At 38.8% G+C, this 19,797-nt stretch overlaps 1 protein-coding gene across 3 annotated transcripts in view; it reads left to right on the plus strand.

Moving 5' to 3' along the window:
- Positions 1 to 19,797, plus strand: part of Rdx (radixin) — a 64,811-nt gene that overhangs the window by 4,179 nt on the left and 40,835 nt on the right. For all 3 annotated transcript variants that reach the window (XM_036191844.1, XM_036191845.1, XM_036191846.1), the window contains exons 2-3: positions 12,490 to 12,561; positions 15,577 to 15,660. In XM_036191844.1, the coding sequence (XP_036047737.1) occupies positions 12,550 to 12,561; positions 15,577 to 15,660 (96 nt within the window). In that variant the 5' untranslated portion in view covers positions 12,490 to 12,549. The remainder of the gene's footprint in view (positions 1 to 12,489; positions 12,562 to 15,576; positions 15,661 to 19,797) is intronic.

Here is a 19,797-nt window from a genome sequence, read left to right on the forward strand (position 1 = left end):
CAGAATGTTAGAGATATATGCCACCATGCCTTGATAATAACCTAGTTTTGTTGAACAGGTACTTGCTATAAATTGGGATATGAGTAAACTCTGTCTTTTCTTTGTAGTGGCCCTTTTAAGTATAATTCCAAATTACATGTATTATGTTTTATGAGGGTCACTAAACTTTATAGTTCTAGCAATGTGATGACCAAAAAATGCTGATTACATTTCTTTATGCCTTATATACATTGGAAATAGTAAAGTAGTAAAGTTAATTTGAAAATATTGTTTAGTAACTTTTGTGTATTAGTCTGCTGGTTAAAATCTATAGGCCAAATCCAGCCTGCTCTTTTTTTTTTTTTAATTAAATAAAGTTTTATTGGAACTTGTATGTATATATTGTGGTTACTTTTGAACCATGATGGCAAACCATATGGCTAACAAAACCTAAAATAGCTGCTACTCTTTGCTTTTTTGCAGGGAGAATTTGCTCACCTCTGACTTAAAAGAAAAACAAGAACAAAAAGCTCTACTATATTGAAAGAATGTTTTAAACTGGGCCTAGTGGCCTAGTGTAGTTCACTGGCAGTGTGCTTAATAGGATTCAATCCCCAATTGGCTGGGTGGTAATTGGACATGTTTTTAGATACAGTATAAAAGAAAGGAGTACTACATTGTTATTTTTCTCTAAGATAGTACAATTTATATTAACTTTATAAAGTTACCTCACTATCAGTAATTGATATACAGGTTTTTTTGTTTTGTTTTGTTTTTTTGTTTTTTTTTCCCTAAACTTTAGTTAATTCTTATTGGCTTTCAGGACCTTAAATGTTTCCTTCAATTTGTAAAAAGTGGACATTAACTAAGGTTTGCTGCAAGTGAATTTGTAAAGTTTTGAGCCTTTACATCAATTAAGATGTACTACCTGAGAGTAATAGAAAATTCTTGACTCTGGACTGGGGCCATTCCCTCTGGTTTAGACTAGGATTATTTTTTACTCTGGGTAGCTGAAGGGATGAGTTGACTACCTTGTATGGATACATAGTATCCAAGGGAATAAGGGAGGGTTCTTTTCCAGAAGCCTCTTCCAAGATGTTCTCTGCTCCTTGGCCGGGATTGAGGCATGTTTCATATCTCCCAACATTGGCACTGTTAATCAAATTATTTTTATTCTGTTCCCATTATTTTCCTTAGTCATGTACCATATGTATTGGATTTTTTCTTGTTTACAAATGAAAACAAATTCAAAGTGACCTGTCATACATTAATATACTTAATTTAATATGAATATGCAATTTAATGACCTTTTTGTTAAACTTAAAATATAAAATGAAAAACATTGATTGCGGTTAAAATGCTTTATTGAATTATTATGCACAACTAATCCAGCCTCCTACCAGTTTTTGCAAGTAAGGTTTTATTTGAACACACTGTAGTTCATTTACTTAATTACAAAGAACACTTGCAACATAGACTGTATGGCTTATGAAACCTAACATGTTTATTTACCTGGCCCCTTGCAGAAAAGGTTTGCGGACCTTTGTTTTAAGATGTCAGTCATACATCCAGGCAATTGTTACAGTATGGTAAATGCCTGTTGGCGTTTAAGCTGGAAAGATGGACAGAATAGTGAGGAATTGACAGTGTAAAGAGCAACACATGTGCCATATTGAATGTCTTAGTGTGTTAAGTGGGATTTTCATGTATGTCAGCTGGAATTGAGTAGTGTGTAAAGTTCTAAGAATCTTCTGTGATGTCAATTCTGGCTATCACTTTCTATTTTTTTTTTTTTTAATTTCAAATCTTCCTGTTTCTGTAAATTAGTAGTCTTTAAATAAGACGAGAGGAGATGTATTTGTTCTTTAAAAGAATCTCCCTTCATAAAAGGGATAATGAGGACTTACAGAATCTTAGGTATGGTTAATTGACAGTGGTCTTTCCAAGTGTGTTGTGCCTGTGGTCTGTGGGCCAATGTGCCTCCGAGGATGGTTAGGTGCATCCCAGCACGTCTGTGATGACAGTGCCATGTTGAAGTGTCAAAAGCTGGACAGTCATTGTTGAGGGATGGATAAAACTTAGTTAGATGTCAAGGGAATTTTGATACCTAATTGTTTTGTAGGGTCTAGACTTCGAGAAACTATACAGACTTAGTTTGGTATTGAGTAGAAGTGTATAGACTGGGAAGCCTACTACTCACACCCTGAGGAACACAGCAGAACAGTTACAGTCGTTATTAAATGGGACATTTACTGTGTTTGCCTTTGTCTTTTACTGTTTGTTACTAGCTTGGCCATTTTATAACATTAAAATGAGAAGAAAATGTTTTCCTTGACAATAACCGACAGTTAAAGTGAGTATTCAGTGTAAGCCCAGCTCATCAATGAAAGCAACAGCACCTGAGGACCAATTGTGAGTCAAGCACCGTCCTAATTTCTCAAAAGGGAGACTGGGTATCGGAAAATTAGAAGCTGAATGGCTTTTACGGTAATAGACCTGCCAGGTAGCCTTATTGACCACACAACATGTCTTATTTGAAAGATGCTTAAGGCATTATCTTAAATTTTGAAAAGCCAGCTACTGCTGTATAATGTCTAGTGTCTCAAAATAAGTAAGATATAGACGTATTTGTGAGAGTTTCTCAATTCAGCATGAATCTTTGGTTCTTTACCATGACTTACATGAACTTGCCTTCCTCTGTTTCTAAATGTTTATTTCATGGTTTAAAAAGTTTTCTTAAATGTAAATGAAGAAGTTGTGCTGCAGATAGCTGTCTTACATTTTATTCTAGCACATGTTTACAAATGATAATGTACTGCTTACCTTTCTACTCACCCTAGGAACAATACAAATTATTTCCAACATTTTTTAGGTCAGAATTGAAATTCAGGGTAAATGTTATTTTTGTAGTTTCGTTTTACATTTAAGGTTTAGAAATTTGAATTTCCTCAAAACTTGTGAGTGTTTTCTTGAAAGTATCTTTAAAACACGTACTCCATCTACATGAGCAAGTGTCAAATAGATTTAGAATTCCCTGTCACTCATGTAGGAAATTCAGCTTCTGAGATGATCATTCTGGTTAATTTTCAACTTGATAATGGTAGAGGAGAAAGCTTTCTTGGCCTCTTCTTAAAAGTCTCATTTGTTGTCTGGGACTGGCTTGCCCAGAACTGCATGAGGGAATCAGAGTAGGTCAGTCAGAGCCCAGAACCAGGGTTTAGAAGGACTCTGACCAGCCTCACCAACTAGCTCCATGCCTTTGGGCAATTCACTTACTCACCTGGGTCTTCCTTTCTTTTGGAGGTGTAGAGGTTGGAATACTCAAGTAGGGTGGGGGAAAAATTAGCAGTTATGAGGATTAGACTATGCCTGTAAGTGTCTTTAAAGTGAGCATTCTGCAGATGCTGAGGCAGCCTTGTCCTCTGCACTTCACTTGGGAATCACATGGGGGGTAAAGGGGAGACAGAAGAAAAGTATTATTATACCATTAAACACTGCTAGTTTATAATAAACACTTGTTGCTATTTTTAAGGTTTTAAACCTGAGGGTATGTGAACTTGGATGGAGAAAGTTCTATCTTTATTCACATTCTGTTATGAATGTGGCAGTATCAGAGAAACTTGTTTCCATAGAACTTATTAGGGATCTTCAAAATACATTCAAGTTTCCTCAATATAGTATTTATAATCTTTATTTAAAAGTCTAGTGATTAAATCCAGTGCTTCTGTCATTTAAAGTGTTAGAAAGGAAGCACATATATTACTTTGACATAAATTTGTATATTTTAAATTTTGATAATTATATTCAAGAATGGTAAGTTTCTTGTAATTTTCTGCATTTTATGAGCTTAACTTTACCTCTGGGATGTGGTTCATAGGGCAGAGTGTCCCATGCAGGAAGAAGGATGGAGTTGTTCTTCTGTCAGTGCCATAACTGTTTATTAGCCCACCAGTTCCCTTATTTTACTGCATTGTGCATTTGTCTTTGTAATACTGATTCCTTGTTTCCCAGTCGATTGGACAGGAGTTCTTTTGGAATTTTATGTGAAGACAGCTATTGTGCTCCTCCACAGTTTGAATCCCCAAGGACTGAAAACAATTACAGTGAGGCCTTGGGAAAAGAATGACTTGGAAGTAGAATTAGTTTGGTGTTAATTATTGAAGCTTCAGTGTAAGCTGCTAATAGACTACCCTTGGCACCACCTGATGCAGCACCCAGCCTGTTGGTCTGCTGTGTTGCTGCGGCAGAGGGGTCCACTGTGGGTCAGGCAGGCAGCCTCTTGTGTGTGAGGAGGGTCAGCTCAGAGTTGAAGGACAGGGTGCTCTATATGAGTCTTTTGTCTTCATTGTACGGCTCTGTGTTTGCTCTTGTGGGTACTTTGCTGGAGGTGGAGGACAGCTGAGGCCAGCATCTCAAGACGAACAACAAACTGTTGACTGGGCAGTTGCTGCTCCTGTTGTGCTCGAATGGAAGTTGATGTGGAAAAGAGCTAGGGTAGGGCCCCTTTAAGTAACATGGGAGTGGGAGAATCTGGAATGGGGAAATTGATTACATTAATAAACCTGCAAGTGAGATTTTAAAAAATTAAAAAGGGGAGAAGAGAGTCATTGTTCTCTGGGTAGTAACAGGAGAGAAAAGAGGAAATGCACCAATGTTTGGTACACAGAATGCATGTTTGGCAGCTGTAGAGATATTTAGAGAGGAAGGGGGCTGAGAACAGAGTTGGCTTCAAGTTAGAAGGGTGGACTCCAGGACATGTGTGTATGTGACTTGACCCCTCAAGTGATCTTTCATAGTCTACCCTGCTACTGGCGGTGCTAGTTCTATTTAAAACATGGCCAAAAGGGGCAGATATGCACCATTCATGTTAAATAGTACCTTGATAAGAACATTGTTGAGAGATCACTAAATTGACTGAACCTTAGGTTTACTCCATTTACACTGGGTTTGTCCTAGAAATTTTAAGGTAGAACTCCTATACATGCCACACTATGTAAGGTAATAGACTAATATATACAGATTAGTGAAATTATGCTTTTGAAAGTTTTTAAATTTTTAAAATTAGAAACTTAAAAGTAAAACCTCCATTAATCCTTAAATGATGTAACATAGCAGATTTGTGTTTTTACGTAGTTGTAATGTGTCTAGTTAACATGTTCTGCCTCTGCTTAACCTTACATAAATGTTGACACAGTTTGTCCAACCAAATGTATAGAAACAAACTTCCCTAGCAACAACAAAAACAAGCCCTGGATTAGCCATCATGCTATCACATAGTTTCAGCAGTGCTTGTGATTTTTTTTTTTTTTTTTTTTTTTTTTAAGTCATTGGCTATAGTAAAGAATGTGGCTGGGAATATCTTAGCAAAGATTTCTTTCTTTCGTATTTATTGTCTTGGACTTTCTTCTAGAAACAGAATTTCTCTTTATAAAAAGTTGTTCAGCTTTTTCTTTATGTTGACCTTACAGTCTTAGAAATACAGAACCTATTTATGATGCTACTGTTATACTTGTCCCTTCTTCCCACTTAGGCTCCTCAGTGCTGACAAGTAGAAGTCTTAGCGTGCTCCTGTGTAATGAGGACATAGTAGCATCTGAGAGTTACCTTGCTTTGTGCCTTTAGTACTACAGTTGTTCATTTTATGTGTGTGTGAATTTTTCCACTTACTGTTTATTAGTGGGATGTATTTTGCATGGCAACTTCATTATAGCTATTGTGTATTTTCCTATTAACTTTGATATTTCTTTATTTCTACCTTTTTAGGGGTTTCAAATAAAGTCTGTTAGTTTAGCATAACATGTATATACTTATTCCTCCAAAACTGAATTACCTTTGTTTTCTTTTTATCTTTCCATTTAAAAACAAAATTTGTATTTTCATTTTAGAAGCTTATAGATTCATTCATCCTGCTTCCTAGAGGCTTTTATATTTTGGAGTATAGCCATTTTCCTCTTTTCCCCTAATTTATTATGTAAAGAAATGTGATGATTTGTGCATAGTTTTATAAGCTGCGGTGATTCTTCAGTGGTCTATGAATATTTTCCCTGGTTGGTTAGTTATATATGGTTTAGTGGAGTCTAGATTCCCTATGATTCATGTAACTAACTTCCAAGACATTCACGTTTATTAACAGTACTGATAGTAGATTCTTTGTGGTTGTGCCATTATATACTTTTTTTTAACCTTTCACTTTTATGGAGACAAGTGAAATGAAATGGGGAAGGCTAACACTTTTTAAGATGGAGTGATTATTCTGAAAACACATTTTTGTCATTTAAAAGTTAAGTGTCTCCGTATTGTGAAGGCTTTGCTAGGCCCTTCACTTCCTCACCATTGGTACCATGTGGACCCCCTTACTTATGTGAGGCCCCAGTTTTTGTGGTTGACCTAGGCCCTAGCCTTTGGGTTCAGAAAAGCTCTCATTAAGGCTAAACTTGAATGCAGGTTATTTTGCTCCAAACTTTTTTATTCTCTCCCCCCCCCCTTTTTTTGTGGAGTACAACTTGAAATAAGTCTAATTAAAAACTTAGCCAAATTATTTCAGTTTTTATTACCTGCCTAGCTGCTCCTATACTTAAGAAATATCTTTTCTGAAATATGAATGCTACAACTTAGTGTGTAGAATCTGTTGGCTAGTTAAGGTTGGTTGGTTTGTTGTTTTAGTTCCTCCTTACTGACGAGTTTCACTGGAGGGCCGCAGCAGTCATGGTTGAGACAATAGTATGATCGGTGATGAAGAAACTCACTTGAATCCCTCTGCCCAGCCCTGGAGAGCACTGAGATGGGGACTGGACTGGGATGTTCTAGTACAAGAACACTAACTCCAGGGAGGACGGAAAATGGTGGCCCGAGAGAAATGTCCTGAGTACTCTGATGGGAGTAAACCAGAAAAATACCTCCACAGTGATGCGCTGCTGTGCAGGCCGCAAGGTCTGCCATTGGCCACTTCAGTGGGGATGGGAGCAACCAAAAGGACTGACTGAAAACCAAGTCTCTCTGAGCTGAGATCGAATTTGAAAGACATAGTAATGGGAGAATAAAAGGATACTAATGCTATGGAAGTACTAGAAACTTTTTTTTTTTTTTTTTCAGTCAAAAAAGGCTTTCTAGGGATGTGATGGATGGCCTCGTGATTAAGAGCATTTGCTGCTCCTCCATAGGACCCAAGCTTAGTTCTTAGCACTCAAATTGGGCGACTCACAGCCACCTCTAACTCCAGCTCCAGGGCATTTGGCACCATTTCTGGCCTCAGCAGGAACCTACACACACACACACACACACACACTTAAAAAAATCCTTTAAATCATTTCTAGAAATAAAAAATAAACATTGAAATTTTAAGCCATGGACAGGTAAAAATAGATTAAAAATAACAGAGAATGGGGCTGGAGAGATGGCTCAGTGGTTAAGAGCATTTCTTGCTCTCAGAGGACTGGAGTTTGGTTCCCAGAACACGCATCAGGTAGCTCACAACTGCCCATAACTCCAGTGCCAGGAATCTGATGTCCTCTTCTGGCTTCTCTTGGCACCTGCACTCATGAGGCATACATCCACACAGTCACACATACACCTAAATAAATTGTAAAAAAAAAAAAAAAAAAAAAACAACAACAACAACCCCCCCCCCCCAAAAAAAAAAAAAACTGGAGAAGTTGGGCTTGTTGGCTCTCACCTGTAATTCTAGCACTCTGGAGGCTGAGGTGGGAGGATTGGCCAGCCAGAGCTACTCTGTGAGACCTTGCCTCAAAGTACACACACATACAGACATCCAGGTGTAGAGGCATGCTGGCTAGAGGGGGTATCGCTCAGCTAAAGGGATGGGAAATTTGAAAATGGAGTCAAAGATTAGATAGGAAGATTTCAGAGTTTTTCCAAAGGGAACTACTGGGTGAAATGTGGATAGAAAAAGAGGCAGTGGCTAATAGATTCCAAGAATTCAAGAAAAGCTGAATCTTGAGAATGAGGAGGCTTACCAGATCTGTGACAGTTTACAGGGAATCTGATACTAAAAGAAAAGTAAAGATTGTTAAAGTAGAAAGAAAATCAGAATGATACAAAGGAAAGGGTTAGATTGACACCTGATGGACTACTCAGTAGTGCTAACAAGTTCCAGAATTAATGACTTCCAGATGCTGAGCAGGCACAGTCCACACATGTCTGTGCAGAGTTACATGAGAGACCCCTTCACTGGAAAGATTTAATAGTTCCACAACTGCTTATCCGATACCAACCTGAAAATTCATGGAAGTGAAAATTGGCATTTTTATCAAAAATCAGTTGGAAAGCTTATTGTATTCCTGTCAAATTGGTTAAGTAGACTAACCAATAGAGAGTTAAAAATTAAAAACTTGTGAAAAACCCTGTCTTGAAAAACAAAAAACAAACAAACAAAAAATTTAAAAACTTGGCTTATCCTGATCTAACATTACCCAACACATATCATATAGTATTTTTGTTTATATCTGGAACAAGTCATTGACTGATTCTGCACTAAAGGGTTTAAATATCGAAACAAATGCCAAAACAACATAAAATTAAGATTTTACCTATATAAACATAAAACTCTTGCATTTGAAAATTAAAAATGGAAAAGCAATAACATAAGACTTGTAAGGATATTTTTTTTCTTTTGTCTTTTCAAGACAGGGTTTCTCTGTGTAACAGTCCTGGCTGTCCTGGAACTCGCTTTGTAGCCCAGGCTGGCCTCGAACTCACTGAGATCCTCCTGCCTCTGCCTCCCAGGTACTGGGATTAAAGCTACACACAACCACCTTAGAAATCATGGTTTGAAACTGCACATTTAGAGTTTAATAATGAGTGAGAGAAGTGCATATAAAAATCAAAGCTTTCCCAGGCATGTCGGGGCAGGAGGGTGACCAAGACTTTAAGAACAGCCTGGGCAATATAGTGAGTTCCATGCCATTCTGGGTACAGTTAGAGCTAAAAACTAAAACCAACCACAGCAAATAAAAAAACCCAATGAATATACCTTGCAACTTATAAAAATGGTATACCTTCAAGTGTATGACAAATGCCCCACCCCCATCCCAGGATAATCCCCAGAAAACAGGAAACATTGTGTCCTTAGATCTTGCATTGCAAGATGCTACCTTCCTTTTAAACATGAAAGTTGTATTTGACTTGAAATTCCTTTAATCCGGATGTGTTCGGAATGCTCATAGGACTTCTCTGATAAGTGATTTAACCATAAAAAATAGGCAAAGAAATCCAAAGCAGAAAAGCTGGGCATGGTAGTGCATGTCTTTAATCCTAGTAATTGGGAGGCAGAGGCAGGGGGATCTCTGAGTTCAAGACCAGTCTGGTCTACAAAGCAAGTTCCAGGACAGCCAGGGCTACAGAGAAAAACCCTGTCTCAAACAAAACAAAACAAAACAAAACAAACAAAAAACTGAAAGAAATCCAGAACAGATTTGATCAAAAGAAGCCAAATAACCTTAAAATGTAAAACCTCCAGTAATTGCAAGTTAGATTTATTATTACAAATGGGGTGTGTGTATCTTAATGTACAGTTGTGGTTTGGGAGCACAACTTGAATGATAGCATGACACATTTCTTTAAAATTGCTAATGTTGAGCTGAGGGTATGGCTGTGGGTAGAGTTACTCGCTGCAAAAGTGTGAGGACCAGAGTTTGACGCCCCAGAATCCAGGACATTGTGGGCAGGTGTGTTGATTTACCTGTAATCCCATGGTTTGGGATTTGGGAACCGAAGAGCCTCAGGATAAGCTGGGCCAAGTAGAGTAGCTGAATAGTGAGTTCTGAGTGAGAGGCCCTGCTTCAGTCTGTAAGATGGAGAGCACTTGAGGGCCTTTGTATGTATGTGAACATGTATACTCACATGCATATCACAATACACGTGAAAAATGGTGTTACTATAATCTTAAAAATTATTATGATCCAAAAGAAAAGTTTTGATAATACATGCTTGCATATGTGTAGGAGCAGTAAATTGTTCTGTTGACTATGAAAGAAACAAACTTCCTGAATCAATGTTTTCTAGATTGTGTTTTAAACATTTCTGTATCTGCTAAATGTTATAGGTGAAGTTTAATATCCAAGTGATAAAATAATTTTTCATATTCTCACTGGTCCCTTAGTGGAATTACTTTAGAGTTACCCTTAAACTTTTGGATATATTTAGCTTATGATCTTGAGGCATTAATTAGTGAAGAACCAAGGTTGGAAATTACTTTGATATTTTTTGGAGAGTAAAAAATAACCCAGAGTAAGAGAAAGTGGAAGAGAACATTAAGAATTAATAGAAATTAACCAAAGTGAAAGACAAACAACTAAAACTGAGAAGTGGTTTTTTTTTTGTTTTTTTGTTTTTTTTTTTAAGCTCAATAACCTGAGGGGACTTATGCCAGGATTAATCAAGAAAACAAAACGGGCAAACCTTGATAGTCTTAAAATGTAGAGTGTCGTAATTTTACATCTTAACAAAGACATAAAAATCATGAGCATTCACTATGATTACATTTCTGGAAATATATAATTGACCCAAGCTTGATAAAAAGCCGATTTGGCCCTGGTGTAGGGATTTAAGTTTGGGCCATTTGATAGTTGAGACAACCGTATGGCTGCTGATTGTGGAAGTTAAGGAAGCTGAAAAGTCTGGAGATGGAAATTTTAGGAGTCTGAGCAGTGAAAGCAAGCCAGTTTTGGAAGCTGAAAAATTATTTTTCACTTTTGCACATTATATAACCCAGGCAGGTCCCAGACTTACTATGTATTCCACTTTGGCCTAGAATACTATCCTCCCAGTTGGGAGGGATTCCCGTGCTGGGATAACAGGTGTATACCACCATGCATGGAAACTATTAAAATCAAGGCCTATTTATGATAGTATCTGAACCAAGGGAAGGTCACTTAGGATAGAAGGTGTTAGAGGCAATTTGGCCTGTCCGACTGTAAATGTGTATGTGTAGAGGGTGTTGTGGGGTAGTCAGGGAATAGGCAACAAAAAGTTAAGGAATGGGTGTTTTATTCTTCCACCTGAATGTCATTACCCAGTGAGTCATATCTAAAAAAAACAACAAAAAAACAAAACAACCAGGCCAATTGGTGGTGACACATACCTTTAGTCCCAACACTCGGGAGGCAGAGGCAGGTGAATCTCTGAGTTCAAGGCAAGCCTGGTTAACAGAGGGAGTTCCAGGACAGGCTCCAAAGCTACAAAGAGAAACCCTGTCTCGAAAAACAAAACAAAAATCAAGAGCATATACTTGAATAAAATTTAGGGAATTACCTTATTTGAATGTGTGTTAATTTAGCTGTGCCTGCAGCTATCTTGGCAGTGATAGTCTCTATATAATTTTATCTGTAATGTTTGATGCAGCATTAGTCACAGAAAGGGTTGGAACTGAAATCTCTTTTCCTAGACAGCTGATAATAATAAAGGGCTGGTAAATTTCTCAGAAAGGCAAACTTGTTGTTGATGTTTCTTAGTAAGAATGTTTACCCAAGACCACAGGGTAGTCCTTAATGTGTTGCTTTAGTGAGAGAAGTCACACATCAGCCTTAGCTTAGGACCATTCTGTTCAGTGAACCACCACCAGGTTCAGTGGAGGCCACTAGCTAGCTGGGGACTAGCACTGGTGTTGCTATGAAGAGCTGTTGTGGCTGCCTTCCATGCCTTAGGTGAACAAGCTATTGTGTCTTTTTCTCAGGTTTTAGAATTTCAAAAAACTAATTTTTAAGGAAGACACTTTTGATCAGCATTTTTATATCTGACAATACAGAAGAAAGGTATTGTTGAGTTTTCCTTAGCACTTGAGTCTGCCCATCTACATTTTTACTGTCCCTTTCCACACAAGGCTGGGTGTGTGGATGAACTTGTATGGGAGAGCCAGTCTTTGGGTCTTTAGAAATCACATTTTTCTTGCTGTTTTAATAGACTAACATACCTGATGCTATGCTGTTTGAGACATGAATTGCTTTCAGACCATATGTGGTGATATATTGTGCACCTTAATAAACTTACCTGAGGATCAGAGGACAGAGCCAGTCACTAGATTAGACACAGAGGTCAGGCAGTGATAGCCCACACCTTTAATCCTATCACTCTGGAGGCAGAGAAATGTCTGGATCTCTGTGAGTTCAAGGCTACTATGTAAGATTGGTCCAGTATAGGAGAGAAACAGAGCCAGGTGCCTTTAATCCCAGGAAGTAATATGGCAGGGCCGCTTAGGATTTCATAGAGGTAAAAACTACTGTTCTGCTTCTCTGATCTTTCAGCTTTCACTCTTATATCTGGCTCTGTTTTTTGTTTTTAATTATTATTAAAAGACCATCTAAGATTCGAACAACAACCATATACCAGTCTTTTTAGGGAATGTGAAATACTAGCCAAATAACATTGAACATGAGTGTAAGAGAACAGTGTCACTTCTAACCTGCTTTTAAAGTACTCTCCTTTTTTCCTTTTTGTGTGAGCTACAGCTAAAACCTAATATGAAAGCTAATGAAGTATGCTTTCTTCCTTGAACAGGCAATAATAGTTTATAGAAGTGAAGAGTTCCTAAAGAAGCTAACAAACAAGAGAAGGAAAATGCCGAAACCAGTAAGTGTGTTTTGTTTCCTTTGCTACTGCTCAGCATTCTGTGGGTTGTGAAGAATAACCATGGGGGGCAGTACAGTTAAGGTTAAAGTTAATGAAATCTGGGACCAAGCTGTCTAGTTCTAGTCTGCTTTCATGGTTAATCTGTGTGACTTTTGTTTAATCCATTTGGCTCTTGATTTCCTTTGTATAAAATAGGGATATAGTTTAATTTACTCAAGGAAAGAGACAAGGATTATAAAAAGAACCTAGTATACATTTAGTGCTCAATAAATGTAACTTATTGTTAGGAGAAAATAGTGAGAGGTATGTGGGACCGATGCCTTTTACCTTTCTCCTAATTAGAACTTGGATGATAGCCAGATTTGTGTACCTTGATCATTTTCTTTCTCTTGGAAGTTTGTGCTTCTCGACTAAGATCTACTCCTTTTGTTTTGGGGTAATAAAGGAGGCGATTTTCTTCAGTGTTTCTTTTGGCTATCAGTGTCTGTGTGTGGCCCATAGTAGCCTTGAATTCATAATCCTCCTCCTTCAATGTCTTGAGTCTTGGGATTAAGATAATACAGGTGGGGTGGAGAGATGACTCAGAATGGTTAAGAGAACATTTTGTTATTGCAGAGGACCAGTGTTCCATTCCAGCACCTACATCAGGAGGCACACAACCTCCTCTAACTCTGGCCCAAGAGGATTTGATATCTCTGACTTGTATAAGAACCAAGCATTCATGTGCACGAATCCATGTACACACATACACATAATTTAAAAACAAATGAAGTTTAAAAAAATGTATAGGTGTGTGGCACCATGCATGGCTCAATTACATTTTTAAGAAAAGTGTCGGTTATTAGAATTTTCTGGCATGGATACCGTTGTGGAATGACTTGGTGCAAAAGAAGGTTAAAAATGAGATGTAAAAATCAGAAAGAAGTAAAACTGTGTGTGCGTGCACACACACTTCCAGAGGCCAGAGGCGACCATTATTGTGTCCTTCTCCATCTTTCAGTGAGCCTGGGCCTAGGCCGGTGGGCAGCGGGTCCCCGCGATCCTCTTCTGTCCCCATAGCACTGGGCTGCAAGTGTGGGCACAGGCATTCTTAGCTTTCTGGGGGTTTAAGCTCAGCTCTTCCTTCCTGCAGGCCAGGACTCCTAAGTGCTGAGCAGTCTCCTCACCCTGGAGCAAACGTTTCTAGGTGACAGGATATTTTTTCAGCCAAGCATCATAAATCTAAAGCAGCTACCACAACTAATAATGAAAGTAAATTATATTATTATACATAGTTACAGTTTAAAAAACGAAAAATTTCATATATTAGCATCAGAGTTTAAAATTGAATATTGTAGCACCAGAAACAAAATACTTGAGACTAAATACAGCGGTGACACTGAAAGCTTAGCATAATAAAGATCTAACTGTGGAGGAATAGGTGTTTGGGACTTAGTTACAAAGCATTCTTTTTTGGTTTTTCGAGACAGGGTTTCTCTGTGTAGCTTTGCTCCTTTCACTTGGTAGCCCAGGCTGGCCTCGAGCTCCGTCTGGCTCCGACTCCCGAGTGCTGGGATTAAAGACGTGCACCACCACTGCCTAGCTTCATTCCCATTTGCCCTATTTGTGTCTCTTTCCCCATCCAGTCAGCCTCCTCTTCTCCTTCCTAAGTACATGTATTCCCCATCCTACCCCCACCTAAGGTCTCTTCTCTTATGATCTGCTTTCTAGTTTGATCTCTCTATATATCCCTCCCTTCCTCCCTTCCTCCCCCTCTTTTTCTCTCTCTCTTCCTCCCTCCCTCCCTCCCTCTCTCCCTCTCCCTCTCCCTCTCCCCCCCCATTAAAATCTAAATTTTGCTTTTTGCATATGGGAGAAAACATAGTATTTGTATTTCTGGGACTGACTGACTTTGCTCAGTGTGACGATTTCTAGTTTCCTACAGATGTCTTGATTTCATTTTCTTTGTGGCTACGTAAAAGGCCATTGTGTATAGCTACCACATTTTTGGAGGGTATCCATTTGTTTAACAGATACCTAAACTGATTTCATTTCCTGCTTATTGTATAGCAGCAGATGGTATGTCAATTTGGAATCCTTTAGTTGTAGGTCCAGGAGTGGTAGAGCTGGACCATACGTGCTGTTCATCATAGTGTTTGGAGAAACCTCCATACTGATTTCCACTGTGGCTTCTCTAGCAATGAAAGAGATTCCTCTTTCCCCAAAGCCTTAGCAGCATTTGCTGTCATTTATTTTCTTCAAGATAGCTATTTTCACTGGAATCTCAAAGCAAATTTATCACTTATTATGCAAAGTAACCGGTTTCCTTATGGCATCTTCATACATACATTTTATAATGAAGAAATATGGGTTAGTGGATTAACATTAAAAGAATCAGGAGTTGTGTTCAGTTTAAATATCTTCTCTGTTGTTTAATACCCATGTATCCTTGGTTCTCCTTGTCTGTGCTGTGGGTTCCAGGTATCAAACTCGGGTAGGTCATCAGGCTTGACAGCAGGTGTCCGCCTTTGCTCATTAAGCCATCTTGATCACCCTCCAATAGTTACTTTGAATGAGGTATTCGTAAGCTTTTCTTTCCTTCTCTTTTTAAGATTTCCTATAATAAGAGGCAAGCTGTATCACTTTTAATAAAATGTTAGGGTTGGGACGTAGGTCAGTTGTGGAGCACTTGCCTGTTATGTGCGAGGGCCCATTTTATTTCCCAGTACTATCCACCTACTCCAAATTTTTTAAATGTACGTGTATATGCCTATAATCCCATCAGTGAGGTGGCTGATGGGGCAGGAGCTTTGCAAGTAGGCCAAGCTTAAATTACATAGCAAAACTTTATCTCAAAAAACCAAGGGCTAGGGATGTAGTTTAGTGGTAGAGATTTGTGTAACATGTACAAAGCCTTGGATTTGATTCCCCAGCATCCTATCCCACACAAATAATATAACTCAAAGAATTTTCTCATGCTTACTGCTTTGTAAATCTATTCTTTCCTAATCACTGTTCTTTTTGGTTTTATTACAGATTAACGTACGAGTAACTACAATGGATGCTGAGCTAGAATTTGCCATTCAGCCCAATACAACTGGCAAACAACTATTTGACCAGGTATCATTTAATCCCACAAAGCATGCAGCTGTGCACATGCCTGTGTATGGTTTATGTGTATATGTCTTTGGTGGAGTACACATGCTGAGGCCAGAGAAGATCAAATTATTCTCTATTTTATGGAGACAGCATCTGTCACTGAATCTGGAGTCAGGCTAGTGGGTCAGCAAGTGACAGCAGTCCTGTGTGTGCCCATCACAGTACTAGTGCCACAGGTGTGAATGGCCAAGTGCAGCTTGTTAATATGGAGACTAAAGGCGGAACTCATCAGGCCCTCATACTTAAGCAGCAACTGTTAACCAGTGAGCCATCTCTCTGATCCCAAAAGATGCAACTTTGATACTGTTGTGTACATGCAATTACTTACATCTTATTATTTTCTGTGTCTGTCTTGATAATTCAACAATGTAGTGCTTGGAATTTTTAACAGTATATATTCCAGTGGTTTGAATAACTATAGGGATATTTATATATTATCATTTCTTTCATGGGTAAGTCTAGTGCGTTTTCAAAAGCATGCATAAAAGGGGCCAGCAAAGATGCTCAGCAGGCAAAGATACCTGCTGCCAAGCCCGATAGCCTGAGTTCAACCCCCACAACACACGAAGTGGAACGAGAGAACTGGTGCTTTAACATTGTCCTTTGTCGTCAACATGCATGTTGTATTTGAGCTCAGGAGAAGGTTTTACCATAAAGGCATGATAAATGAATAGATATCATTAATATAATTTAGACTTTATGCAGTGTACACCTGTAGTGAGACATTGTTGTCTCAGCTCTCCCTAGCTTCTAGTAATTTCCATCTACTCTGAGAACAGCTCTTTTTAAGATTCCACACATGGCTGAGATAATGTATATTGATGATTGTATCTACGCATTCATATTCTGAATGTTGGTTTAGCTTATTAAAGTTGCTACCTGTAATTCTTTCAGCAGTTCTTTTTTTAAGCCCGCCCTTCCTTCCTTCCTTCCTTCCTCCCTCCCTCCCTCCCTCCCTCCCTCCCTCCCTCCCTCCCTCTCTCCCTCTCTCCCTCCCTCCTTCCAATATGCACTGGTGTTTTTGCCATGGGTGTCAGGTCCCCTGAAACTGGCATTACAGACAGTTGTGAGCTGCCATGTGGATGCTGGGAATTGAACCTGGGTCTTCTGGAAGAGCAGTCAGTACTCTTAACCTCTGAACCAGCTCTCCAGCTGCACTTTCAGCAATTCTTACATTACTGTCTGTTTCTTAACTTTCTTGAGCCCGAATACCCCCAAACTGAAAGCAGTGCCTTGGCTGGAGTGATGATACGAGGATACCTGGTGGGAAGGTCCAGGTAAGGCTAGGAGCAGACAGGGCCTCTCATGACTTCTGATGTGTATATGTAACGGAGCCTCGGCTTTTTAAAACTAGAATTTGCTGAGTCAAATAAGATTCTTAAAACAGTTCCCACTATAGGCAGTTCGGAGTTAAGGGTCACATTTGTAGAACATTGTTGAGTCTTTACACAGAAGTATATATCACCCGCATAATCCTGTCATGGATTTCCAGCTTCTACAGTGTATAGATGGGTTAGGGACTTAATTAATATTAACATGTATCTCTACAGTGCAAAAGCATGTCATTACTATTTTCCTTGTCACTTCCCTTCAAGTATGCAAGAAGATCTATCTCTTGGGGTACAAGAAATATTGAAGTATTTGTATTTTTGTTTTTCTTCCAAAGTCTTTACAAATCAGTGTTATTCAGTTTACTAGCACATTTGTGAATAGATGTCCGCTGCAGTTATACTTCTGACAGTGTTTGCTTGCAAAGGTGGATGAGAACTTTCTGATGGCATGTCTAGAGAGAAGAGGAGCCACTGGGGAGCTCAGGCCTGTTTTAGAATTTCCAGGCTGAGCTCTCTGGATGACAGTGTCTGTTGTGACAGGTACCTCCCTGTGTCCTCTGTAGTAGTACCTTCTGAATGGTACATTCATGCCCTTTCTGTTGAGCCACCATTGAGAATGTCAGCAGGGAGGCAAAAGCAAAGGCCAGTTGCTTGGTTTCACATCTCTTGAGTTTGAATGTTTTCTGTACTTCTGTTGTTGGGTCAGTTACTTGTGTTGTTGCTATGAGAAAATAACCTTACAAAAGTAACTTAAGGAAGGAAAGGTTTATTGTTGCTCAGTTTTCAGATCAGCAAGGAAATACAGCAGCTGGAACTGGAGGCAGCAGGTCACATTGCATCCACAGTTAGGAAGCCATGAGTAATGGTGCCTGCTTTCAGCTCTTGGTTGTTGAGTCCACACCTCTGGCCTGTGGAGTGGTACTGCCTTGGTGCTCACATTTAGGATGGGGTCTTTCCAGTTCAGTTAACCTAATGCAGGTAATCTCTTGGAGGCACAGGCAAAGGTGGGTCTCCTAGGTGATTCTAGACCCTGTCAATTTGGCAGTATTACCATCACATTCTTTGTCAGAGTTCACTTAACAGTTTTCATTGTTTGGTAATGATTTGCTTTTGCATCGTTAGTAAAAGTCTTTGTATTTTGTATCCCCGCCCTGCCCCCCAGAAGTTTCTGCTTTTTTTTTTTTTTTTTTTAATATTTCTTAGCTATTTTTTTCTTGTTTCTTATTTGTATCATTTAAGTTAAAATTTTCAAGTAAAGGAAAATAAACTGAAGAGTTTGGTTTGCTGTCTTGAAAACAAGTCTCTTAAGATTGTCCTCTAAAAAATTAGCCAGACTGGAGAGATGGCTAAATGGTTAGGAGTACTTGTTGCTATAACAGAAGACTGGGTTTGATTCCCAGTACCTACATGGTTGTTCACAACCATCTGTAACTCCACTTCCAGGAAATTGGACAGTCTCATCTGACCTTGTCAGCACACATGTGCTGGAAAGACACATGTAGGCAAAACACCCATGTGTAAAATGAAATGATTAAATCAAAAAAAATTGTTTTTATATTAGCCAAAAGTGCTTACTGCTTAAGTGAAGTTAAATCTTTTGTAAAAGTTTTACATCTCATGTTTTCTCTTCATTTTCCTCATTTTATTTTAAATACTAGTGGCTTTTTCAGAAACATACTGTAATGTGGTGGTATCCTGGTGTGCATTCTAGTTCTTCCACTTTATCCTAGTCCTTAGAATGCTTATCACCCATTAGTGTTTATATGCATCATGTGCAACACAGCTCTCCCCTCAAAGGGAGTGGGTTTATTTTGAGCTCTTTAGGAACACATACAGAGGTTGTTGTGACTACATCCCACTGTGGGATTCCATGGATTGCTATAGTCATGGAACCAGAAAGAAGCATAAAACATTGACCACACTGGGGGGACAGCAGGCAGATGGCTTACAGCCAGTAGGGTAAAACTGTGCTGTTTGTTTCAGGTGCTATCTGATGACATTCTTAGCTTAGGGTTAGTAGAAGCTGGTGGTCTAAACCAATAGAGTCTGAAGGTGGTTTCTATTTTGTTTGTTTTTATTTTATTTTTTAAAAATTAGATAGTTGAAAGGATGTTAGGTCAACTAAAGAAATGCACAGTGAATGGCAGTCCTTTTGACTAAAGATAACAATAATTTGTGCTCTGTAACATTTCAACTCTTGTGGAATCTACAACATAGTGTGGCTTTTTCCTGGGAACTTCACGCTAGTCTGTCAGAAGGTACGGATTTCAAGAGGAACAAAATAATACCACTATTGTCCTTAAGTGCTAAGACACTTTGTTAAGACACATAAAAAGACACAACTGTAACCCAGTTGACATAGGGAATAAGTGACTAATTTAATTTCTATGATAGAAGAGATTTATTCACAGAAAGAATGTTAGTTGATAAGGGACTTAAAGAATGAATTATTTAGTGGATGGTAAAAATGTATAAGTATTTGCCGGGTGGTGGTGGTGCATGCCTGTAATCTCAGCACTCGGGAGGCAGAGGCAGGTGGATTTCCATGAGTTCGAGGCCAGCCTGGTCTACAGAGCTAGTCCAGGACAGGCTCCAAAGCTACACAGAGAAACCCTGTCTCGAAAAAAAAAAAATGTATAAGTATTCTATGCAGAAGGAAAAGCATGAACAGTGTTGTAGAATGGTGAAACTTAGGCACGGCCCAGGAATTGTTTCAGTGAAGGTAGAATACTGAAGGCACCAGACTCTGTCACCGGAGTGATGTCAC

The sequence above is a fragment of the Onychomys torridus genome, chromosome 7, assembly GCF_903995425.1.
Source record: "Onychomys torridus chromosome 7, mOncTor1.1, whole genome shotgun sequence".
NCBI classification, from domain to species: domain Eukaryota; kingdom Metazoa; phylum Chordata; class Mammalia; order Rodentia; family Cricetidae; genus Onychomys; species Onychomys torridus.